This window comes from Antechinus flavipes, chromosome 3 (assembly GCF_016432865.1).
Source record: "Antechinus flavipes isolate AdamAnt ecotype Samford, QLD, Australia chromosome 3, AdamAnt_v2, whole genome shotgun sequence".
In the NCBI taxonomy this organism is placed as follows: Eukaryota; Metazoa; Chordata; class Mammalia; order Dasyuromorphia; family Dasyuridae; genus Antechinus; species Antechinus flavipes.
In genome coordinates this window covers 85356246-85383014 of record NC_067400.1, presented here as the reverse complement: position 1 = coordinate 85383014, position 26769 = coordinate 85356246, and the positions used below count along the sequence as shown (strand labels likewise).

Here is a 26769-nt window from a genome sequence, read left to right as displayed (position 1 = left end):
AATGGTAATTTGAAGCTTAGGAAGAATTTGAATGCTTTATTTATTTTCTGACTAAGTTTGAGTTTATTTGTTGCAGTTACTTGGCACTAATTTTCTTTTTTTATTAAAGCTTTTTATTTTTAAAACATACACATAGATAATTTTTTAACATTGACCTTTGCAAAACCTTGTATTTCAAATTTTTCCCCCCTTCCCCCCACCTGTCCTCTAGATGTAAAGTAATCCAGTATATGTTAAACATGTTAAATTGTTTTTTTTAAATTAATTTTCAAGGCAATTTTCAAGGCAAAAAAAAATCAGAATCATCACTATTTTGTTGAGTTTTCTTTTTTACACTACTTCCAACATCTCCATTCTTTTGTAATGTTCAGTTTCTCCTTATTTTGCCTTCTTGCCTTCTGCTTACATACTCATGTCTCCGCTAAATCCCTCGCTTCATCCATCTCCACTAGATATAGACCTATATTCTTATTTTCATTGCTAAATTCCTTGAAAAAGCAATCTACAATTGGTGTGAACACTCCTAAAAGGAGGTGTAAAATCTTTCTTCTAAACCTTCTGCATCTGACTTCATTGATGATGTTGATAATGATCTAGATAAGCCATTAATAGTTAATTAACTAATAGGGAGTTGCCTATGATCTCTTCTTGCAAAATCTAATGGCTTCCCCCACCTCAAACCTCATCTATTTTGATCTCTCTGCAGCCTAGGACTGTTAATTACCTCTCTTTTCCTTGTTACTTCCTTCTCCCAACGTTTTGGTTAGGTTCCCTTCATTCCACCCACATAATGCAAATGTAGGGGCCATTTTGGACTCTGACTTTAGGCCCTAGCCAAGCCTTTAAAAATTACTAATATAAGCATTTTCTAAAGTCACAGATATAAACATATTCAGACTTGCTAAAGCCACAGAAGGAACGCTTCCTGAATAACTGTTCATTGAATCCAGGCAACCATATTGATGTTGACTATTTCGGTAGGTTCCATGGCTAGGCTATTATCTAAAAATATAGTTTCTTTACTTCTATAGCAATTTTAATATTCCTAACTATGGCTTAGAGCCAGACTTATGGTATATAAGCAATCTTTCCCCTGACCCTGGTTGCCAGTTACTTATCCATGCTACTTGAAGGTCTATCTGCTTTGGTGAAATAAAGCTTTGACTTAAAAGAGAATTCTATTGTATGAGTGTTCTCTGAATCCTAACTCCTGGACTATTGTGATAATCCACTGGTTGACTTCCCTGACTAAAGTTTCTCTTCATGGAGTGCCGGCTCTCCTACCTCTGCTTCCTGGCTTCCTTCAAGACTTGGCTGAAATCTTCCCTTCTGTATGAGGGTTTTTTGGCAGCTTCCCTTTCCTCTCCCTCCTCTGAATGCCTTCTCTCTGAAATTACTTTCTATTTACTCCGTACATATCTAGTATGTACCTAGTTCTTTGAAAGTTGTTTCATTAGAATGGGAGCTTGTTGAGGATGAGGACCAAATTTTCATCCTTTTTTTTTATATCTCCAGAGTTTAACAAATAAATGCTTGTTGACTGTCACTTCCCAAGGACTGGCACTTATAACAAATAAAAGTATCCTTAAACAAAACAAATCAACACAGGTTATGTCCATAAATCAGAATAATAATTATAATATATACAATGCTATATAATATTATACATTACACATGTGATAATGTATAATATATTTGGATATATAAGATTTAGTGATCTTGTTATCAGCAATCACTCATCTTTTGCCTCCCACCTTCTCAACTGAGAATATTGCTGTGAGGGTACCACTATCCTTCCAATCATCTGGGTTGGCATCTTAAGTGTCATCCTTGAATCTTTGCTTTTTCTTCCTTCCCATGTATAATCTGTGGTCAGGGGCTGCCAATTTTATCTATAATGTCTTTCATATTTGTTTCTGACACTTGTTGCCACCTTGGTATATACACTTTTATCATTTCCTCTTAGACTATTGCAAAATCCATGGATTGATGTATCTTCTTCAAGTCTTTTCCTATTCCAATCAATCTTCACTGAATGATCAAAGTGCTCCTAAATATCAAGGCTGACCATTTCATTCCACACTTACCCCCATCATTCAGTAAACTTCCATGGCTCCCTGTCACCTCCAGGATCAAATATAAAATTCTTTCAATGACTTTCAAAGCCTTTCATAACCTTGCCCTTCCTACTTTTCATATCTTCTTATGTGTTATGCTGTCCTACAAACTCTTTGCTTCTTGTTTCTTGCACAAAATATTCCATTTCTCAGTTTTGGACATTTTCACTGACTACCTCCCTCAGACTTGGAGTGCTGTCTTCCTCATTTCTGATTCTTGGCTTTCTTCCCTTAGTAAAATCCCACCTTCTAAAAGGAATCATTTCCGATTGGCCATCATTTTTATCATTTAAGAATATCCGTTCTTTCTTCCAAAATTAAATATATTCTATATATAGTATGTTTGTATACACATTGTTTCCCTCATTAGACTGTGAGATCCTTGAAACTGTATTTGACTTTCTTTGTATCCTTAGTGCTTAATACAATGCCTGATGCATGGTAGGTACTTTGTAAATATTTATTAGCTTAGGGGCTAATTTTTTTTTTTTATTTTTAAGAAATAAAATCATATAAATAGAGAAAAATTATAAAAATATTATTTCAACTTCTGATAAATAATCTAATACCTATTTAGATGTTTTCCAGTGGAGAATGCTGGCTAGAAACCAGATCACTGTGCCAGATCATATGGGAATGGATTGAAACATGTCAAGACACCAATTTTACTGCCCTGTTTCCTCTTCTTTTAAAGTAATTTAAAGGTAACAGGTTAGACTTTTCTTTCATAACTTTATAACAGACTTCAGACAAAACTTTTACTGTTATTCTATTAAGTCTCTTTTAAAGATTTTATGGAAGCCAACAGGTAAGAACCCAATAGAAAATATGGCAAAGTGAGGGGATGACATTATTTATTCTCTGTGAATGAATAAATGAAATAATGATATTTGGAGGCTACAAATAAAGAAATAGAGAAAGTCCCTAGCTTCAAGAAGCTTAGAATCTCATAGTACTCTTTTTTCTTTGAATTTCCAGGGCTCAGCACTCTACCTGGAACATTGTTTGGTGCTTAATAGATGCTTGTTAACTGACATATTTATGAAGTTGATTTTTTCCATCCACTTAGGATTTCATATTTCTCTTTATGAAATTTTGTTGGTTCTAGCTCTTAAAAATAGTGGGACACATCTTGCCTAATCCCAGCTCTAGATCACCAAGACCTTTTAGCTCCTAAATGTCTACTTATTTATTGCTAGATGGTGCTAGAGGAAGTCATGCATCTGAGCTGACTAGATTCACTACTAATTTGCATTCTCCAATATCAGCCAAGCACTTACTGTATGTAGCAAGGCAATCTTTTTACTCCTCTAATTGATTTACTCATACTCCCTAAAGCAGCTGTTTCAAAATTACTCTCTTTAGACTTCTCATACCATTTTCTTCCCCAACCCTTACAAGAGTATTTTTTCATTTCTATTTTATTGGCAAAAGAGAGGCCATTCTTAGGACCTTATCTTTTGCCTCTCTCAAATGCCCTTATATCATTTACAATTCTTTCCCTCCTTTACTCCAATCTCTGATAAAATCATGGACCTTTTCTTCACCCCCTTCTACATGTAGTCTTGATCAAATCCCTAACCTAAATCTTCCTACAATTTGCTTCCAAAATCATACTCTTGTCTAATTCTTTAAAAAGCTCACTCAGTTTTACCTTATTCAAATGACTATCAGATTCTGGACCCTATTCTGAACTCCAGGACCTACAGCATCATCCATCTGTTGCCTATTTTGAATTGGATTCCCTTATGATATTGACCCATTTCTTTCCTCCCTTTCACAATTGAACTTGAAAAAGCTCTCTATTCTCATCATCTCCATTTCTTCTCTCACTTCCTCAGATCCTTGTAATCTTGATTCCTATTTTATTATTCAGTTTAATAATTATTAACATTTATTTGTTCTTATTATGTCAGGGACTGCGCTGAGCACTTTATACTTATTATCTCATTTGAACTTCATAACAGATGGTAGGTAAATATGAATATACTTACTTATGTAAATAAAATATAATCCCTGTTTTATAGATGAGAAGAAATAAAGGCAAATGTCTAAGCCTGGATTCAAACTGAAGACTTCCTAACTTCAAAACCAGTGCTCTATGTACTATGGTGCCATTGAGCTCTTCAAAATAAACTGATCTTTTAACTGCCAAAACTGATATTCTTTTTTCAGTGTTCATCTTCTTAATTTCTCAACATTTGACACTGGTGACCATCTTATTCTCTCCTTAGGTCCTGCTCTCTCTTGGTTCTATTCTGACTTTTTTATTCATTTGTTTTTAATCTCTCATATGGAGCCCTCTAACCATGGGTATTCTCCCAAGGTTCTGTCCTGGGCCATGTCTTCTTTCTCTGGTTTCTTCATTAGTTTCCTCATGTATCTCTACAGAAATGATTCTTGGCTCTCTCCATCTAGTCCTAATGTGTCTCCTGAAGTCCGGTTCCATGCCATTAAAATGATGACTATATTATAAGATGACTACAACTATTAGTCATTTTAAACTGGATGTGCTATAGACATCTCAAATACAACGTTTAAAATTGAATTAATCATACTTTCTTCTAAATCTATCTCTCTTCTAAACTTCCCTATTTCTGATGAGGATACCATCACCCTTCCTGGAAGATAGCTTCACAGCCTTTGAGATATCCCTGATTCTTTGTTCTCCCTCACTAAACAGATCCAGTTTTTTTGCCAAGTCTTATCAATTCTACCTGCATGGGCTCTCTGATGTCTCCTTCGCTCTTTGCCTGGGACCACCATCTTAGTTTAGCTCCTCTTTTCCTTTTGTTTAGATTATTGTGATAGCCTCCTAATTGTTCTCTTTGCTTCAAGCCTCAGCCCTCTCCAAATCAAGCTCCACTTAACTGTCAAAGATCAATTCTGATCATATGTTATTGATTGATTGATTGATTGACATTCTCAGATAAATCAGCAGCAAACATGGTCTATTGACATAGTTCTTTTCACCTACCTGCATCTTCATCCTGTTGACATGATTCCCAGGGGCATGTTTGCAGCTCCATATAGTCAGTTCTTTGCTGATCCTGGGGTTAGTGCCTCTCTTGGGAAACATAGCTACTTATGTTTGCTTGCTAGTATCCTTGACAGTCAAAGCTAGAGAGCTTTTGTTTACAAAGTCCAGTTCCACCCAAACCCCACATGCCAGGCTCTGTTTACTTAGAAAAGCAGAACTACTCACTTCTCTTTAGAATCTGTTTAAAAACATCCTTGTATCTTTCAAAATTGGTTTTAAACCTAAAAGAAACATACATGAATTTTAAAAAATGCAAATTAAATGTATGCTAATGTTTTATAACACATAACCTAGGTATTCTGAAAATACAGTGGAAAGTTATAACCCCAGAGATTAAAGTAAAAGATTCAGATAAGTGAAAAAGAGACCTGCTTTTCTTTCCTCCCTCCCTCATTTCCTTCCTTCCTTCTTCCCTTTTTCCCTTCTTCCCTCCTCCCTCTCTTCTTTTCTTCTTTCCTCTCTTCTTCCCTTCCTTCCCTCCGTCCCTTCCTTCTTTCCTTCCTCTCTCTCTCCCTCCCTCCCTCCCTTCTTTTCTTCCTTCCTCTCTTCCTCTCTCCTTTCCTTCCTTCCTTCCTTCTTTTCTTCCTTTCTTTCTTCCTTCCTTGCTTCCTTCCTTCCTTCCTTCCTTCCTTCCTTCCTTCCTTCCTTCCTTCCTTCCTTCCTTCCTTCCTTCCTTCCTCCCTTCCTTCTTTCCTTCCCGCCTGCCTGCCTACCTTCCTTCCTTTCTCTTTTCCTTTCTTCTCTCTCTTTTTTGCCTTTTCTTTCTATCTCTCTGTCTTTGTCTCTTTTTCTTTCTCTCTCTGTCTTTGTTTCTCTCTCTTTTTTCTCTTGGTCTTTCTCTTTCTCTCTCAGTTTCTCCATTCCTTCTTTCCTTTCTTCCTTCATTGTTTCTTTTCTAGACTCTAGACTCAAGACTGTAAATAGGCAGCTTTCATTAATATCCTTATTAGTGGAAAATAAATTTATGATATGAATGAACTAAGATTAGGGGGAAAAAGTTCTGTTTTCAGTGACTTTCATTACAGAAATAAAATAAATATTTTGGGTTTATATACATTTGAAAGTATCAAGATTATTCTGTAAAATTACCAGGGCAATAGAGTAAATAGTATGATAATGGGAAAAAGGAACACTCATTCAAGAACTAATGATAGTAGAGATGACCGTTATTGAGAAATATAAAACTAGAAATGTGAATTGGATAAACAAATCATTAGAAGTAAAGCCAGTTCTCCATTGTCCAGAGCCAGACAATGTCCTGGATTATCTTAAAGGATTTTTTTTTTTTTTTTTGCTTTGTCCCTTTGAAATTTTTTTTTTTCATTTCACTGGCACCTGCAGCTGAAAGTAGGTCAAGAAGGGCCTTGAAATGCAAATGAATCCATTATGCTTTCCATTAGAAATTCTGATAAAAAAGCATGGTGTAGGATCAGGTTTAAATAGCGGCTAAAATAGGGTTTTGAGATTCTCTCTGGGTTTGTGTGATGAGGAAGGCAGCACCTGCACCAATAGCAGCAGAAGAGTGTCTTCCTATGTGGGGCCATATGCACACAGAAGGAGGGAGAAGCAAGTATTCTGCTTGGAACCTAGACCTCATGCTGTATACAAGACCATCTGTAAGATAAGATAACCTGAGTTATTCTTCCTTGTACTAGGAGGATTCTCAGGTGTCTTGTGCTCTGCTGCCGTGTTCCCCAAGGGATTTGGGCACAAAGAATGCCAAAGGAAGTTAGTTAGCCATGATAAATTTATGTGTCAAGGACCAAAGAGCTATATCCTTGACAATAGCATCAAAGCCCTTCTATCTCCTTTACCTTAGGTCAGTGTTAGAGGTCCAAGCCTGGATAACTGACAGTTGAACTGGAACAAATGGAAGATGGCAAGATTTAATATGCTAAGACATAATCCTATTCTTAAGAAAAGTCACACAAAATAAATTCTTTAGAGAAGAGGTGAGACTTAGAGAGATTGTGCCTTGCCCAGAGTCATATAATTAATAAATGGCAAAGCTGGGATTAGAACCCTTATCCTCTGATTCCAAATTCCAACTCCCTTCCCCTATTGTATGAGACTATCCATTGAAAGGAAAATAGGATGGAAGAAAATTAGAAACCACATGAAAAGCAATGAAAAGAAGTGAACCTATTTATCTGAGAGGAGAAAAGATATAGGAGGGACATGAATGTAGTCAAGGTATATCTTAAGGGATGTTACATATGAGAAAAATTAGATTTATTCCTGCTTGATCATAGATGGTGCAGGGGATAGAGTGCCAAACCTGAAGTCAGGAAGACTTATCTTCATGAGTTCAAATCTGACCTCAGACACTTACTAGCTATGTGACCCTGGGTAAGTCATTTTACCCTGTTTGTCTCAGTTTCCTCATTTGTAAAATGAGCTGGAGAAGGAAATGGCAAACCACTTCAGGATCTTTGCCAGGAAAAGCTTGCAAAATGGGGTCACATAAAGTTGGACATGACTGAAATAACTGAACAAAAGCTAGATGGCAGAATGAAGATCAATGGGTAGAACTTTTTAAGAGCCAGATTGTGATGCTGACATTTTCTAATAATTGCAGTTATTCAAATGTTGGCTAGATTGTTTTGGGACAAGTGAATGCCCTCTGATATAGATCTTCAAGTAGAGGCTTATATGGTCACTTGTCAGGGATGCCACAGTAAATTCCTATTCAAGTTGGGGTTGGATAAAGTGACCTTTGAAATCCCTTTCCACTCTGAATTTTGGTGAATCTGTGATTCTTTAGAGATCATGACTCTAGATTTTTCAACCTTTCATAGTGCTTTTGAAAAGAGATTCTCTGTAAATAGGCCTAAAAGGAGATGAGAAGAGATGTGGTCATAACCCATATTTTAGGTTTGCATTTTGAATTACTTTAGGAAAGATAAATAATTGAATTCATCACAACCTAGAAAACTAATAGCCTTCACTAGAAAATGATTGTATCATTTCTGTATTAGTTTACTTTGCTAAGAACACTAATTTTTTCATTAGTACGTCAAAGTTATAAAAAGCCTAGTATGGAAGGAGTCTCTCCATGAAATCTATTTATTTTATTTGTAATTATTTTTCTTTTTTTCCTTTAATCAGATTTTACTTTTCACATGGAAAGATAGTTTTTAATATTCATTTTTGTAAGACTTTGTGCTCCAGATTTTTCTTCCTACCTCTATTACCTTCTCCTCCCCAAGACAGCAAGCAATCTGATAGAGGTTAAATATATGCTAACCTTTTAAACCTATTTCCATATTTGTCATTTTGTGCAGGAAAAATCAGATCAAAAGGGAAAAAAACATAAGAAAGAAAAAACAAAAAGGTGAAAATATTATGCTTAGTTCCACATTCAGTTTCCATAGTTCTCTCTCTGGATGCAGATGGTATTTTCCATTCCAAGTCTATTGGAATTGTCAGGAATCACCACAATGCTGAGATGAACCAAGGGCATCACAGTTGATCATCATATTATCTTGTTGTTGCTGTGTACAATGTTCTCTCAGTACTATCACTTCACTTAGCATCAGTTCATGTAAGTCTTTCCAGGTTTTTCTGAAATCAGCCTGCTTATCATTTCTTAAAAAACAATAATATTCCATGCAATTTTTTTTCTTGGGACTAAAGTAATTTCTGGGCTGCCATCCTGTATAGAGAAATGTTTGTGAAGTGAGGGTGACCATATGCAAAAAGAAAGGAAGAGGACGATAATAGCATCAGAAACTAAAGGAAGCAACTCAAGTGAGATGGCTCTGATTTCAGAGAATGAAATATATCTGACATAACCTGGATGTTATAGATGTAGAGTGTTGAACTCTTAGTCAGAAATATTGGAGTTCAAAATCCAATTCAGGGAGTCTAATTAGCTGTGTGACTCTAAGCAAATCATTTTAATCTCCCTGTGCCTCAGTTTCCCCATTTGTAAAAGGAATATGATAGTGTTATCCTCCCAGGGCTGTTGTAAGACTTGAATGAGATAACATAAAGTATTTTGCAAAACTTAAAAGTTCTGGATAATCTCAGTTATGGCTCTCAATAGAAAAAGAAAAACAGTAAAAATCAGATTATATTTTCTAACATTTTCATCCAGGGAAAATAGGTTAAAAAAGGAGTACTAAAGACAATATATATATATGTAATATGTATTGGGAGGGGGTAGGGTAATCCCATACTTTTCTTGTTGGCAAGTGAAATAATAGTGGTGCCCCTGAACACTCCTGTGGACTATGGGTTAGAGAATGCTTTTCTGCTTATGTTGTTGTTTAGTCATTTTTTTGGTTGTGAGTTTTGAGGGGATTTCTTGGCAAAGATATTGGACTGGTTTGCCATTTCCTTCTCCAGATCATTTTACAGATGAGAAAACTAAGGCAAATAGGATGAAGTGACTGGCACAGGGTCACACAACTATTAAAGTGTCTGCAGCTGGAAGTGTTCAGGTCCAGCATTATATCTACTACACCATCTAGCTACTTTTCTCCTGCTTATAGACTCATCTTGTACATTTCTAAACCACTGATTCCAGCCTTCTTACCTTCTAAATCTATGACCACGTTTATCAAAAAATAAGCAGCAAAATGGATTAATTTAAGTTTTGTTCTTTTTTCTAAAGTTTCAACAGATTGAAAAAATGTCTGAAAGACAGTCAAAAAGTATTTTTCAGGGAGAAAAAAGCCAAAAAAAAAAAAGGTCTTGGATCCAATATAGGTAACTCACTGAATCCTGAATAATTAACAGTTACCTGGACTTTATGGAAAGTCAACAATATTCTTACAAGGCAAATGTGTCGAAGCTATAATGAAAATGAAAAGAACTGTGATACTGGCCTCATACACAGGTGATTCAGTAGAAGAAGATGCTTATATCTGTATCTGTGTGTATATATATGTATGTATGTATTTATGTATGTATGTATGTATATCATTAGGTATGGAATGAGGAAGCTTTCAAAGGGCAATTACTGGCTCAAAGCTGTAAAGGAACCACAGACTTCATCTAGTTTAACCCCCTCAATTTTATAGATGAGAAGAAAACAGGTAAGTTGTTTAGCCCTTCTCCCCCTGATAGTTATAAGTAGATTATCTCCCAGCCCTCAAATTAATTTCACCCAAATCTCTGGAAGATCTAATTCTATGAATAATTTTCATCTGGGAAGGCTACCATTATTAAAAGCAAGATGAAGACCTATGAATGTACTTAATAAGGTGAACAATTAATAGGATGAGCAATACCCTGAAAATGTGAACAGCCATTATCACCTACATTTACCTCAGGAACTCCATCCAATCGAGTTTCATTCTTTAACTTGCCTTTCTCTCAATGCCTTTCTTTATTTTCCCTTTTCCCTTTTCCTTCCCTTTTCTCCACCTCTCTTCCCCATACAATACAGATTGATACCACATGCTTCTCTCCTCCCTGCAGCCTGTAGGAATTTTCAGCAGAAATAAAAATAGCTGACATTCCCATAGGTCTTTATTATCATTATACATATTCTCTCATTGGATTCTCATAACAGACATAAGTCACAAAACTAATGTCACAGGTGGGATTTGAACTCTGGGTCTTTCCTTACTCCAAAGCCAATGTTTTGTTTTTGTTTTCCAATCTCTTTAGGAAAGCCACTGAAAAAGCCTTTGTCTCTCTTAGTTAGTCTCCCAACTCACATACATATGAACATCCTTCCTCCTTCCCTTGAGGCTAATGATAACATCATTTGGGACAGCTTCCTTTCACCTCTCTTCTCCACCTCCTAACCCATCTTAAACAGATATAATTTAGAAATATTTGCTATTGAAGTGAGGCAGAAGCAATATTGTCATCAGGGTAGACTGCACCTGGCAGGAAGAGGAAATAGTTGAAGAGTTTGGGAAATAGAACATAAGCCTGGCATGGAGTGAGACATGATAAAGTAGTGGAGGGAGGGGGGCTTCAATTATCAGAACATCTGCTGGAGCTTTCTCTCTGCCAAAAACAGAGCTGTAAATAATTTCCTGACTTGCCTTGATGGTAATTTTATCTTCAAAGGATGGAGCAACCAACAGGGGGAAATTTTCTATTTTGGATCTGATTTTCACCAATAAGGAAGAACTGGTCGCTGAATTGGAATTGATGGGACCCTTGATGGAGGTGAATTAATCACTTCATTTTAGAATTTATGACAAACAAGGGGAGCTGGACCGGGCATATTGTAGCTTTTACTCTAGATTTTGGGAGAGCAGATTTCAAAAAGTTCGGAGGAAAGATAGGAATATATGAAATTTAACATAATTTCTCCCCCATTCACGGTTATACCTATATCACTGTATATTTATTTATGAGAATTTTTATGTTTCTCTACATATTCCCTTGCATTAATGATCCACAAATCTTGTTTGGATCTTTCCCAGTTGATGGGCCCTGTTTCAATTCTTTCCTATCACAATTTACCTAGATTTTCTTAAAACATTGAAACCATGCTATTATACTACAACAAGATGGTGAGATGGGGGTGAAGTCTTAATATCATTTGTTGAATTCAGATTTGATTGAAGGGCCAGAGGTCCTCAAACTTTTTAAATAGGGGGCCAGTTCACTGTCCCTCAGATTGTTGGAGGGCCGGACTATAGTAAAAACAAAAACTTTGTTTTGTGGGCCTTTAAATAGAGAAACTTCATAGCCCTGGGTGAGGGGGATAACCGTCCTCAGCTGCCACATCTGGCCCCCGGACTGTAGTTTGAGGACCCCTGGACCATTAGACCCAAAGAATCATCATTAATGAAAACTTGGAAGAAGAACGTTAGCAGAGCACTTCAAAAATCTGTATAATTTCAAGCATTTTTATAAATATCTTAGACATAGGAATAAAAAGCATTTTAAAAATCAAGTTTGTAGATGATTCAAAGCTTATGGCTAATCTGATTCAGCAAGATTTTTTTTTTAATTTCAATTTTTAAAAATGTTGCATTCTACATTATTTTAAGAGACTGCAAGCCCATTATGAGCTAGGAATGTGGTATGGCAGCCAAGAAACAATGGCAGCCAAGAAACAATATAATTTCGGGAGACATAGTTGTCTAGGACTAGAGAGAATGATAATAGTTCAGTGTATTCTGTCCTGGTCAAATATTTCTAAAATGCTGTGTTCAATTCTGGGTCCCATACTTTAAGAATGTCTTTGATAATATGGAGAACCTTTAGAGGAAGGCACAGGAGTTAAGGTATTTAATTGGAAATAAGAGATAAGGGTTCTGAGAAGATTACTGAAGGTTTAGGAGTCATTCACATAGATGTGATAATTAAAGCCAGGAGAGTAAACTAGGTTTTCTTAGGATGGCATATAAAGAGAGATTTCCATGATTGTTTTAATTCATGAAGGCCATTAGCCTAACCAGAGTTTGGGACCTATTCTGGGCTGGTCTATATGAAGACTTTAAGGGGTGAATGAAAAATTTCCTGGTTTGATGAATTTAAAGAATAATACAACTGGAAAATTTCTGTGTGAGTAAGGGCCAAAATTTTCATTTATGAGACAAAGTTAGAAACCATGATATGTTGTGATACTGAAAAGTCAAAGGTGAAAATCACTGGAGTAGAAATAGGGTCAAAACTTAGATTAATAAAGTCTGAGATGCTTCTTAAAAAGTGAGATTTAGCCACAAGGGAACTGAGAGTGCTTTAGAAGTCAAGTATTTTTGTTTCATCTAAAATCTGTTCTGCCTTTGCCCCTTTCCATCAGTCCTTAGTCCTACATGCTGCACAGATCAAATGTTTATTGCATGAATGAGAGAAACTGAATGAAGCTGGAGCACTTGGACATTTGAGGTTGCAAAAATTTACCAGGATTGGGTAGATGTGACCTGAGATTATGAAGACTAGGAAGGGTCCAAGATGAGGTATAATATTGCTCGGGGAGAGGCAGGAAGGTTAGCATAAGGCATGGCCTCCTCTCCAGTGTCTAGTATAGTGCTTGGTGAATAGAAGACACTTGGTAAATGCATGTTTACTAACTCCTCAAAAAAAAAAAAAAAGAAATATAGAACTTCAGAGAGTTTAACCAAGTCAGCTAATAATAAGAGCTTTATTGATAATACTAAAAAGACAAGATATAGCTATAAAATGGAACAAATTAGGCATCATTTCTAAACTGCTCTATTATCATACTAGTGATATTATTAAATGCTATTACTATATTTGGATGCTACCAAATCTCAGAATCTGATAGGCTACGGGAAGAAGGAGCAATGGCAATAAAATTGAAGTTAGTAAGGTAGCTAGATCTCACCAAAAATTAAGGAAATCTATCTTGCAGATTATATGTTTTTGAATGTGTTCAAGATTTGACCTTTGCTTGTCTGTTTCAATATTGAGTCCATATAGTCTGGTGGCATAATGGATAGAGTGATGGATTTTGAGTCAGGAAGACCTGAGTTCAAATTATTCCTTAGCTTTGTGATTCTGGGCAAATTACTTAATCTCTGCCAGCCTCAGTTTCCTCATCTATAAAATGTAAGGGGTAGAACGCAGTGGTCTCATCATTTCGAAAATATATAGAGAATTGACTTTGATTTATAAGAAATCAAGCCATTCTCCAATTGATGAATGATCAAAGGATATGAACAGACAATTCTCAGATGAAGAAATTAAAACTATTTATAGACATATGAAAAGATGCTCCAAGTCATTATTAATCAGAGAAATGCAAATTAAGACAACTCTGAGATACCACTACACACCTGTCAGATTGGCTAGAGTGACAGGGAAAGATAATGCGGAATGTTGGAGGGGATGTGGGAAAACAGGGACACTGATACATTGTTGGTGGAATTATGAACACATCCAGACATTCTGGAGAGCAATTTGGAACTATGCTCAAAAAGTTATCAAACTGTGCATACCCTTTGATCTAACAGTGTTTCTACTGCTAGGCTTATACCCCAAAGAGACACTAAAGAAGGGAAAGGGACCTGTATGTGCCAAAATGTTTGTGGCAGCCCTGTTTGTAGTGGCTAGAAGCTGGAAAATGAATGGATGCCCATCAATTGGAGAATGGTTGAGTAAATTGTGGTATATGAACGTTATGGAATATTATTGTTCTGTAAGGAATGACCAGCAGGATGGATACAGAGAGAACTGGCGAGACTTACATGAACTGATGCTAAGTGAAATGAGCAGAACCAGGAGATTATTATATACTTCAACTACGATACTGTTTGAGGATGTATTCTGATGGAAGTGGATCTCTTCGATAAAGAGAACTAATTCAGTTTCAATTGATCAAGGATGGACAGGAGCAGCTACACCCAAAGAAAGAACACTGGGAAATGAATATAAATTGCTTGCATTTCTGTTTTTCTTCCCGGGTTATTTTTACCTTCTGAATCCATTTCTCCCTGTGCAACAAGAGAACTGTTCGGTTCTGCAAACATATATTGTATCTAGGATGTACTGTAACCTATTTAACATGTAAAGGACTGCTTGCCTTCTGGGGGAGGGGGTGGAGGGAGGGAGGGGAAAAATCGGAACAGAAGTGAGTGCAAGGGATAATGTTGTAAAAAATTACCCTGGCATGGGTTCTGTCAATAAAAAGTTATTTAAAAAATAGCTCTCACAAAGAAACATATAAAGTGAAAATTGGAAAAATCTTGATCATCTACCTATTCTTTTTTTTAAAAACAAATGTTAATTTATTAATTTTTATTAATCCAATTAATTTAACTAATAAAATTAAGTTTAAAAAAAAAAAGAACTCAGTGGCCTCTAAGTTCCCCTCCAGCTTTAAATCCATAATACTACGATCTAGCTTTTTAATATATATATTAATATGTATAATATATATGTCTTTCATCAGGAATGTTTAAAAGTACCTCATTTCATTAAATATCCATTTTTTCCCTCCTAAAGGATTATACTCAGTTTTGCTGGGTAGTTTATCCATAGTTGTAATTTCAGTTCCTTTGCCTTCCAGAATATCATGTTCCAAGCTCTGCTCCTTTAATATGAAGGCTGATAAATCTTGTGTGATCCTGATTATGGCTACATAATGTTTGCATTATGTTTTTCTAGCTGTTTGAGATATTGTCCCTTTGACCTGGACCACTCTGGAATGTGGCTGTAATATTCCTGGGAATTTTAATTTAGGGATCTCTTTCAAGAGGTGATTAATGGATTATAATTATTAATTTATTAATTATAATTATAATTATTAATTATTAATTAATTCATTAATTATATTATAAATGGATTATAAATTATAAAAAGAGAATTGACAGCTTGGTTTAAGAAACACTAAAAAAATTGAATAAAGTAACTAAAAAAATAGCATTAGACATATGGCAAAAGAAAAAAGGCACAAAAAGCTACTAAAGAAAATTCCTTAAAAAGCCAAATTGAATGAATGAAAAAAGAGTAACAAGATCTCACTGAAGAAAATAATACCTTAAAAATTAGAAATGGACATGTGAAAGTAGATTCCATGAGACACTGAAAAACAAAGTCAAATGAATGAAAAAAAGAAGGAAAATATGAGATGTCTTATCAGAAAAACAACTGATCTGGGTAACAGATCAAGGAGAGATAATTTAAGACAATATAAGATTTATTTATTTATTTATTTAAGAATTATTGAACTACCTAAAAGACATGATTCAAAGAAAGAGTCTACAAGTCTACAAGTCATATTTCAACAAATTATAAAGGAACATGATCTTGCTATCTTAGATCCATAGTGTTTATTATTAATATATATATATTGTTTGCTTCTTCAACGAGTAGGGTAAAGAAAGGGAAGAAAGATGCAAATTTAAACATCAAAATTTAAAAAGAAAAGAATGTTCAAAATAGAAAAATAATAAATTAGAATGTTTAAAGAAATGTTTGTGGTAGTTGAACTCCTGATACTTCCAATTTATCCCCACTCCCTTCTGGCCTTTGCCATTGCCAGTTACTTTTCTGGGTTTCTTATCCTTTGCTGTTCACTCTTTGTCTGGATTTCTCACTCTTGTTGATTCCTTTTCTGGACATCTAGCTTGTGACTAGATCCTGTGCTTTTTTTGGGGTGGGGGTGGTGTTGATTCCTATTTTGAACCTGACTCTCTTATTTATTTCTGTTCTGTTCCTTCAAGAACCTCATTTTCTGTCTGACTTCTGTATTATGCTCACTCTTTGATCCTGGATAGTATGCTTGTCTGTTCCTTTCCAACCCACCTGTTTCTGACACATGACTTTTTCAGGTTTCACTAATTACAGATGAGCTCAGACTGATCTCCTAACACTGACTTGAGGTGGTCTTCCAGATTTTAGTAAGCTATCCCTGACCATTCACATTTTACCTTTAGGTTGTGATCTTGGCTGATATCTTGACTGAAAATGCAAGTTGTCTTTATTCACTTACATTAAAGCCAGCTTTCTCCGGGTCTCTTCTTTTAACTCAGCTGTAGAGGATACATCTGTATCAAGAGCTGCCTGAGCTTCTCGATCCATAACTTCTTGTAATACGTGCTTAAATATCGTTTGATATAACCTGGAAGATTGCTACAAGGAAAGCCAAAAAGTAAAAAGTCAGAGTCATGAAGGACACTTTCCCGTGTCACCTATTGTTCAGTTTTGTTTTTTAAATTTCTCAAAGGGAACAAATTATGCTATACTTTGTTATTCAAGAAATTAGTTTTATAGTATTTTCACCTTTTTTTGTTTTTGTTTACTTTTTCTTTCTCATAGTTTTTTCCCTTTTGGTTTTATTTTTCTTGCACAACATGACAAATATGGAAATATGTTCAAAAGGATTGCACACATTTAACTTATATCAGCTTATTTGCTGTCTTGGGGAGAAGGAAGGGGGAGGGAGAAAAACTTTAGACCTCAAAATCTTACCAGAATGAATAATGAAAACTATCTTTGCATGTATTTGGAAAAATAAAATATGATTGAGAAAAAAAAATTATCTATGGAAGAATGTTTCTTCTTAACTTTGAGGGACCAGCTCTGTCCTTTTAAAAAAGATGTCTTCTTTAAAGGGAATTTTCCCTCACTGTCCTCAGAAATCTTTCTGAGAATGATCCAATTGTTTCCATTCTGCAATGTGGTACACATAGCATGATTTAGTGATATGAGTACAGAACTGAGATTCAAGACCATTCTGGTCTTTGCTTTGCCACTCATTTGCTTCTTGACTTTAGGTAAAGTTATTTGGTCTCCCTAGGATTCCTTCTCAAATTGTATACAGTGATCAACTAGACTCAGCTTTTTTCAGCAATACAATAATTCATGACAATTCCAGTAGGTTTGGAATGGAAAATACCATCCGTATAGAACCATGGAGACTGAATGCAGATCAAAGCATACCATTTTTCACGTTTTTTTCCTTGTGTTTTTTTTTCCTTTAGTTCTGATTTTTCTTCACAACATGACTAATATGGAAATAAGTTTAAAATGTCTGTACATGTATAATCTATATTGGGTTGCTTGCTCTCCTGGAGATATGGGGAGGGAAGGTAGAAAAAAATTTGGAACTCAAAATCTTATGAAAGTGAATGTTGAAAATTATCTTTATGTGTATTGGAAAAAAATAAAATACTATTTAGTGAAGAGAAAAAAAAGAAATTATTTATCTCCATCTACTAAATAAAGGAGTTAAGATCAGAAGTCACTACAGGCAGATCTTTTTCAGAGTTAAAGGCCTATTAATTCTATGAGACATTCTTTTCATATACAAATGATCACCTAAAACAAAGATCTCCAATCTTTTTGGATCGTGTACTTTTATCATTAAACCTTTTTTTGAGCACACCCCTAATATATGTATATTGAATTGTGAATTATATACAAAAACTACTGTATTAATTATGTATATAATAAAGCTTCCAAATAAAAATTTGAAAAGGATGACATATTAATGAAATAATATTTGATTCTAGAAATAATAGGGAGCCTTTGTAATATATTGAACAAGGTAGTAATGTGACAAAGTCAGCTAGATTGTATAGTGGATGGAATGCCGGACATATTAGTCAGGAAGAGTTCAGATCCAGGCTCAGACACTTACTACTTATGTGATCTAGGTAAATCACTTGTTTTACCTCAGTTTTCTCATCTCTAAAATTAGCTGTAGAAGGAAATGGCAAACCATTCCAATGACTTTGTCCAAAAAACTTCAAATAAGGTCGTAAATGGAAATGACTTAAGAAAAGCAACAAAGCTCTCTGAATGTTCTTATGATTTACACTGAATTGAATTTATGACTTATGGCATTTAGTGATTTCTTCTATGTAAAAGAAGCTTTTCTTAGGTAATGAGTTTGAAGGAGGGGATAAGATATCAGTAATTTAGGATATGCTGTTATCCAGTCATGTCCAACTCTTCATGAGTCCACAATATGCTAATGTTCTCTGAGTATTCTTAGCAAAGATACTGAAATGGTTTACAATTTCCTTCTCCAGTGGATTAAGGTAAATGTCTCAGGCCAGTCTACATTCATTATTTTGTTAATAAATGACCTTAATCCATTGTCAAGGTCCTCCACATTATAACAGTGAATATTTGCATAATACTTTGGGGGCCACAGAATACTTTTCTTACTGCTCTGTGAAATTTTTCCACTTTACCTTTGGAGGACCATGCTAGGACAAAAAGGATAAAGGGTATAAGGTATATAGATTTTGGATTAATAAAAGGATTTTATATAGAGTTGCCCACAAATGAAATGGGTTACTTTGGAGGAGAGGTAGTGAATTCTTCATATGGAAGCTAGATTGCTTTTAGGGGATGTTGTCAGTTTGGGTAGATATTGAAATAGATGACCTCTGAGTCCCCTCTTAGCTTTAAAATTCTGTTTTTAGGTAGTATGCAAAAGATTTTTCTGCTTTTTACAAAAGAGGCACTTGAGGCAGAGGAAAATTGTAACTTGCTATGGTGACATAGCTAATAACTAGTGATGGTAGGACTTGAACCAAATTCTCTTACTACATAATCCAGAGCTTTTTTCCTTCTACATCATGCTGTAATTTCTAATATAAGTTAAATGTGTGCAATCCTTTTGAATTTCTTCATCAGAAATGAAGACCTTTTGTCAAGCATTTGTTTTTTGTGGGGCTGCTGGGTGTTCCTTTACACCTAAATTCCTTTGTATACTGATTTCTCAGGCACAAAGCATTGACACATCTGACCCCAAAGGATCAGCAACTAGATGGACCATTCTATGCAATTTTCTCCCATTAAACTAGAGGGTTTCTTTTTTGGTAGTGAGTATGGTAGTTATAGTCTTATGCCCTTAATACTTTAAAGCTCTATGTGTGAGTGTTGTGTACATTGAGAAAATTCCCAAAAAGAATTTAGCTCTTTTAAAGTAAGCTAAATTAACTTAATGTACGAATTAATTTAATTCTGGTCTTTCCTGGAATGGATACACAAAGTCAAAGTATGACTTTGTAGCTAGCATTTTCTTTGTCCCCTCAGCTTCATTCCATTTGTATAATGTAAGGATTTTTAACTTGGGGTCTGTAAACGTAATTTTTAAACTTTTTTTAATAGAATTGATTTCCTTGGTAATCCTTATGTATTTTATTTTATACTTTCCAAAAACATTATTCTGAGAAGGAATCTATGGGCTTACCAGATAGCCAGAGGAATCCATGATACTGAAAAAGCTAGGAACACCTAGCATAAAGCATGTGGAAGCCAATTCCTCTAGATCTTTAGTGATATTGGAATAATGAATGCTGTGGAATGTTTCATAGAAATAGTTTGGTAGTGAAATAAAAAGAGTTTAAAAAGTCTGGCAGATTTATCCTTTGCAATTGATTAGAAATGTGAAGCTGCCAAAATTGTGGCGGTTTATCTAGGACTGTTCAGCAATAGGGGAAGTCAGAAGAAAGGATTTCTAAAAATGTATACTTGATCTCAGATGCAATCAACTGAAACAACAATTCATGAAGTATTTATCTTGCTCAGGATACTGTCTCTATTCTATAAAAATCATTTACTTATGGGTTTAGTATTGGTGACAAACTATTGTGTTTGTCATGGAATTATCTAGTGACAAGGTTGGTTTCAGTTCTGGACTCAGTTCTCTGTTGCTGGGATTCCTGGCTTTGAGGACCTGGGAAAATAACTTTTTTTTTGAAAGTGATTTTTTAAAATAGTATTTTATTTTTTCAAATACATGGAAAGATAGTTTTCAACATTCATTTCTCCCTTGCCTTCCCCGCTCCCCAAAATAGCAAACAATCTGCTATAGATCAAATATGTGAATTTCTTTTAAATATGTTTCATTATTTGTCATGTTGTGCAAGAAAAATCAGATTAAAAGGGGAAAAAACCATGAGAAAGAAAAAAAGAACAATCAAACACAAAAAAGGTAACAATATTATGCTTTGATCCACATTCAGTCTCCATAATGCTCTCTCTGGATGTGGATGGCATTTTCCAATCCAAGTCTATTGGAATTGCCTTGAATCACCCACACTGTTGAAAAGAGTCAAGTCTATCACTGTGGATCATCTCATAATCTTGTTGAAAATAGCTTTCTTAGACCAGAAGGGTCATAGATTTAGAGTTGGAAAGGGCCTCAGAGAATACCCAGATCAACGTTCTCTTTTAATAGATGAGATCAATAAGTAATAATATATTTTATAAATGAGGACCCATAGGCAGGTCCATTGCTTCCAGACCCAACACTCTTCCTTTTCATAGTACCATGCTGCCATTTATTTCATGATCTTTTGCCATCCCCTCTCTGTTACTCCTAAATCTCTTGGGAAGTGGAGATGAAGACCTTTTATCAAGCATTTGTTTTTTGTGGGGCTGCTGGGTGTTCCTTTACACCTAAATTCCTTTGTATACTGATTTCTCAGGCACAAAGCATTGACACATCTGACCCCAAAGGATCAGCAACTAGATGGACCATTCTATGCAATTTTCTCCCATTAAATAGAGGGTTTCTTTTTTGGTAGTGAGTATGGTAGTTATAGTCTTATGCCCTTAATACTTTAAAGCTCTATGTGTGAGTGTTGTGTACATTGAGAAAATTCCCAATAAAGCTTGAGTAAATATGAAGATTGAGTAATGTTTGGGCTGCTGAGCTTTTATAGATTTAGCTAGGCTAACCCTCAAATGATAAACATACACACAATCACCAGATTTATACTTGAAGTTTTTCTCATCTCATAGGACCCAAAAGAAGGATTTCACTGGCATAGTTTTTGAGAACCTAGAGTTATTCTCATGTATCTGTGAGTATCAGAGTGGGAGCTCAAAGGAAGAACAATAATAATCTATTGTTCATGTATGAATATGATAGTTCTAACTTATTAGCAAATGGTATTATGGTGGAAAGAGCATTAAATTTATAGTCTAAGGGCCTGATTTCTGATGATGTTACTTTTCAATTCACTTAGTTACTTAATTTGTAAAGTGAAAAAATTGGATTTTGGTTGATATTTGAAGTAACTTCAAGCTCTAAATCTATGATTGTATGCCAATGGACCCTTTGAATTATTTTTCTAATAACTACAGGGGTTTTATATCAAATGATTCTTAAAAGATTCAATCTTTCAAGTACAGTATCTTGTATATGATTGGATTTAAATGTTTGTGGGATTAAATGTAGTCAATTATAATTTGACAAGAAACAAACAAAATATAGAAGAATGAAGCTGAGTATGATTAGCTAAAAATTTCCATATGCTTTGGAAATCAGATTGGTTTTGTAGCCATTTCAAATTTAAGAACAACAGATGTCCCTTCCCTGTTCTCTCCCTCCATTTCTGCTTAATTGCCATTAGTATTTTGACTTTGCCCTTGAAACATTCTTAAATGAATTTAGCAAAACCTTGCTTGTGACTGTGAATACTTACATTTTGTAAGGGTATTGGTAACTCTGACTCGATAATTGTTTCTGAACTGCTGGCTTCCATTTTTGGGCCAAGGATATTCCCCTTAAAAAAAAACACATAAATACACAACACTTTAAGTTTTGTGATTCTAATAGTCTCCTTTTAGAAAGTGGTGAAAAAATAAAAAATAACACATGGCTTAATGTTCTTGATTTGTGTTGGGCCTCTCTCTAAGGACTTCCTCCTCTAGAGAATGGACTCTTTTATTCTCTTTTTAATATATGATAAAAAGAATAGTAGAGACTACTATGGGGGGGGCGGTGCAAGGAGGGGATGTTCTATGAATACATGAATAAATTTTCAGTACTGCTGACTTCCTTTCATGAATCCTGATTGTTGGATATGTGGCAAGTTATCTTACCTGAGATTCTATGTTTTCTCTCACAGAACTAGTTCAATCAGAACCCCTTATTATAGCAGTATTAGTAACATATCATTAGCACCAGACAACAATACTTCAAGGATCTATAATTTCATTAGTCTGGGTATTCCCATTTCCAATGTAGATCACTCCTCAGGACCTTAAACAGTTTCTGGAATTAAAAACTTCACCACTCTATTGCCTTCTGAAAAATGGCTAGATTGGCCCTTGGATGATAAATAGCTGGGTTGTTTCCAACTTGAATAGGGAGAGAAGGAATAAACATTGAGGTAGCACATACTACGAGCCAAATATTGTGTTAAGCACTTCAAAATATTTTAAGAATTACCTTACAAATCTAACCAACTTTTATAACATCGCTTCTATTAGGAAATAGAATGAGTCCCAAACCACTGATATACATTATACATTTAGGGAACACAATCCATTTGTTAGATGGTATCTTCCCGAGTGTTCAGCTTGATTAAACAAATATTTATTGAGTACCAACTATGTGCTAGTTAGTATTCCCTCTACAATGATAAATTTGATTTGTACTGTAAGCATCAATTTTCAGTTGCTGTTAAGTTGTGCTGAAATTAGTTTTTGATACTTTTTTTCCCCCTCTCAAGCTAGGTCCTTTTAAAGAGAATCCATATCTACTACAACTTTTGTTCCCTCTCCAGATCAGAGTTAGAACTATGTGCATAGGATTTCTTTCGATCATAAGATCATAGAGCTTCCAATTAAGAAGGGACATAAGGGAGCATCAATTCCAACCTTACTTACACAGGAATCCCTTCTCTAAGATGATATCATCATCCAATCTTTGCTTGAATATCCCTCAGTGATGGGTAATTGACTTCCTCCCAAGGCAACATCTTCCATTTTTAGATAATTTTAATTGTTTGGAATTAAACTGGACATGTCTAGATTTGTCCTTCTTTGATTTTTATCATTGCTCCTGGTTTTGCCTTCTGAAGTGAAATGGAACAAGTCCAGTCCCAGTTCCAAATGATGGCTTAAAAAATGTTTTGACTTTTAGAAAACTCAAACTTCCCTGACTTAGTAAAGTACATGTTATTGATTGAAATGACTGAGACTTTTAAATTTTTTCATTCCTAGTCAAATTGACCTTTTTGCTGTTTTATTGCTATATCTTTGCACAAGCTTGCTTTTCACCATATTTATAATACACTTCCTTCTCACTTCCATTTCTCAAAATTCCTTGTTTCCTTCAAAATTCTGCTCAAATGCTTTGTCCTATCATAAGGTCTTACCTGAAATCCTGACATTTAAAATTCTACCTGTTTTTCACTGAACTGGATATTTCATTATCCCTCTCCATCAGCCTTTACCCTTCAATGCCCAGAATATGGTTTCTCATCTATTCTTTGCCTTTACCTTCCTTCAAAACTCAATGGAAGTGTCACTTGTTAGAAGCTTCCTTTGATTTTCCTAGTTGTTGATGCTCTTGACAGCCTTGAATTGCCTCATAATTATATTACCTCTGGATGGATTATATATCTCCTTCCCTCCCCCAGGGTGTAATTCCTTGAGTTCAGGAACTATTTGTATTCCTAGATTCTAGCTCAGAAAATAATAATAAATGTTTGTTGAATTGCAGTCCTGGGATCTGGGCAAATGGCATTATCAACAGGGCAGAGTAGGAAGAAACCAACTTTCCTGCTTTGAGAATATTCTTGGGGTTTCATGTACCAGCTCCCAGTGTAACTTTTAGATCTGCCTAGGGATGCTGGTAAGAAAGTGTTAATTCTTTTATTTGATAATAAGGCAGTATCATGATACTAGTCACTTATGACTTTGATCATCAATTTCCTCATCCATAAAAAAGGGATGTAGGGAGAAGATAGATGACATGGTAGATGAAGAGTTGACTTTAGACTCAGGGAAACCCAAATTTTAGCCTAATCTCAGGCACATTGGTCATGTGACTCTGGGTAAATTATCCAATGAACCTCACAGTTAAAGACTGAGACTCTTCAATTTCAGAACTAGTGTTGGTGTTGCATTGCTATAGGGAGATTCATCTTCTTGAGGAGTCTCCTACTCTGATGAAATCATCAGTTTAGTTTAAAAAGTTAAAAAGAAGATATCATTTAGTATTGTTGATGTCGGAAATGGAGCAACAACAGATCAATCAAAAAACTTAATTTGGACCAACTAGGATTTATTGAGTTTGCCAACAGGGCAGTCTTGTCTGAAGAAGCAAAAACTCCCTAAATGAACAGTATATAAAGTTTGTCTAGGTTTCCAGGAGTGAGAAACATGGTAGGGAATGAATAACTGATTGGTCCCTGTTCTTGAAGGTACTTGCACTGAAAGCACTAATGGAAGAACATGAACATATGTGTGAACAAAATGGAATGATTCTCAAAGTGGAGTAACTCTGAATCTGGATTATCTACCACAAAAGGTTTTTGGGATAAAAAGTGTTATTGAAATGTAAGTCTTGATTATTTCTAATGAATTTTTTTAAATCTCTTTTCAGTTACTCAAGTTGTCTGTGGCAGTGAATTTAAAGAGAGAATATGATTGGATTAATTTTTGATTTAAAAAAAAACAAAATAAAAAATCTCCAGTAATGTGAAGGCTTGCTCATCTCTCATTTGTTTACTGATACCTGAAAAATAATTTTCCAAGAGATGAAGGTGGAGGATCATCAGATTAGGAACATCTTGAGAGCAAGGACTGACTTTTTTCATTGTCAGTGATCACTGAAAGATCTTGAAAAATAGAAAAGTATCAGAAATCCAGAGAAGGGCAAATGTTTCAGTTTTGTTTTTGAAGGGAAGAGAGAGCAGTCTGCAAACCACAGAAAAATGAATGAGCTTAACTTTTAAATCTGGTGAAATTATTTTTTGTTGTTGTTGTTGAAGCAATTGGGGTTAAGTGACTTTCTCAGAATTACACAGACAGGACATGTTAAATGTCTGAGATCAGATTTGAACTCAGGTCCTTCTGACTTTAGGGTTGATGCTCTATTCACTGCACCACTTAGCTATTCTGAAAGCTGGTGAAATTCTAGAACACATTGTTTAGAGACTTAAATTTCACACATATAATCAATAGCTTAGCAAGGACATTGCTGTTTATATTCTATAACTATGTCATTTTTCAATGCTACAATTTTGTGATTTTCCAAATGAAAAGTTTCAGATTTGCCTTATATATGAAATTTTTTTCATAATAAAGCTGGTCAACAGCCTCTTTTTACTATTCAAAATTTGACATTTATAATTCCCAGCTAATAAAAGAAAGGGACAGCTTTTCACATCAGTGCTTATTTTATACACACACATACACACACACACACAAATGGAGAATATACATATATATATGTATATGTATATACATATATATATACACTCTCAAATATATATTTATACAAAAATGCACAGATATGTATATGTACACACAAAGGACTTTTGTCAACAGAATTAAAAAGAAATACTTGTGCATAATATTTGTGGATATTAACTGTTGTTCAAAGGCTTATTAATCCCATAGGTACAACAATGTATTACATTTAATCCTACTTTTTTGTGAATTTGCACCAAAAATGCTTGATTATGATTATCAAATGGAACTAAGATTGGACTATCTCTACAATTGAAATTATGAAATGTTATAAAGGCACAAGATGAGATTTAGAACATTGTGGTATTACCATATTTATCAATTGCATTTTTTTTTTTTTGCTGAGGCAATTGGGGTTAAGTGACTTGCCCAAGATCATACAGCTAGAAAGTGTTAAGGGTCTGAAACCAGGTCCTCCTGACTTCAGAGCTGGCCCTCTATCCACTGTACTACCTAGCTGCTCTGTATCAAATGCATTCTTTCTGGAATGACATGGCAACACACTGCACCTTCTGATGACTTACTCATCATAGTTACAAAGTAAAAGCAACAGTCAATTCTTTTCTAAAGATAAAAGTGACCTAGTACCTACTAGTATCCACACACCTCAAATATAATTTTGGAGCATCAGAGGCACAAAAGGTCAGGGGAAACATTTTTTTGGCCTAAAACAATTCAAGAGATTGGCAAGAGAGGTCTGTGATATTGAGTGGCGGACATCCTGAAGCATACCCAGAAGCAGGGGGGCACAGATTATAACCAAGAATAACCTACCTAGGAAAATTGGGTGTAATCCTTCAAAGTAAAAAAATAATAGTTAATGAAGTACAGGACTTTCATTCATTCCTGATAAAAAGACCAGAGCTAAATAGAAAACTGTGTGTATATAAAAAAAAAAGCCAATTTCAGCCCTCTAGAAACACATACACACAAACACACATATACCCTCGGACCTGTTGTCAAGGAGCCTGAAGTTTGGAAGTTTGAAGAAAGAGACTT

The 26769-nt window shown here is 35.0% G+C and overlaps 1 protein-coding gene across 2 annotated transcripts in view; it reads right to left on the bottom strand.

Moving 5' to 3' along the window:
• ERICH6B (glutamate rich 6B) overlaps positions 1 to 26769 on the bottom strand; it is a 106492-nt gene that overhangs the window by 21098 nt on the left and 58625 nt on the right. For both annotated transcript variants that reach the window (XM_051983837.1, XM_051983838.1), the window contains exons 9-11: positions 21990 to 22070; positions 16532 to 16671; positions 5323 to 5378 (exon numbers count right to left, since the gene is read on the bottom strand). In XM_051983837.1, coding sequence (XP_051839797.1) covers positions 5323 to 5378; positions 16532 to 16671; positions 21990 to 22070 — 277 coding nt within the window. The remainder of the gene's footprint in view (positions 1 to 5322; positions 5379 to 16531; positions 16672 to 21989; positions 22071 to 26769) is intronic.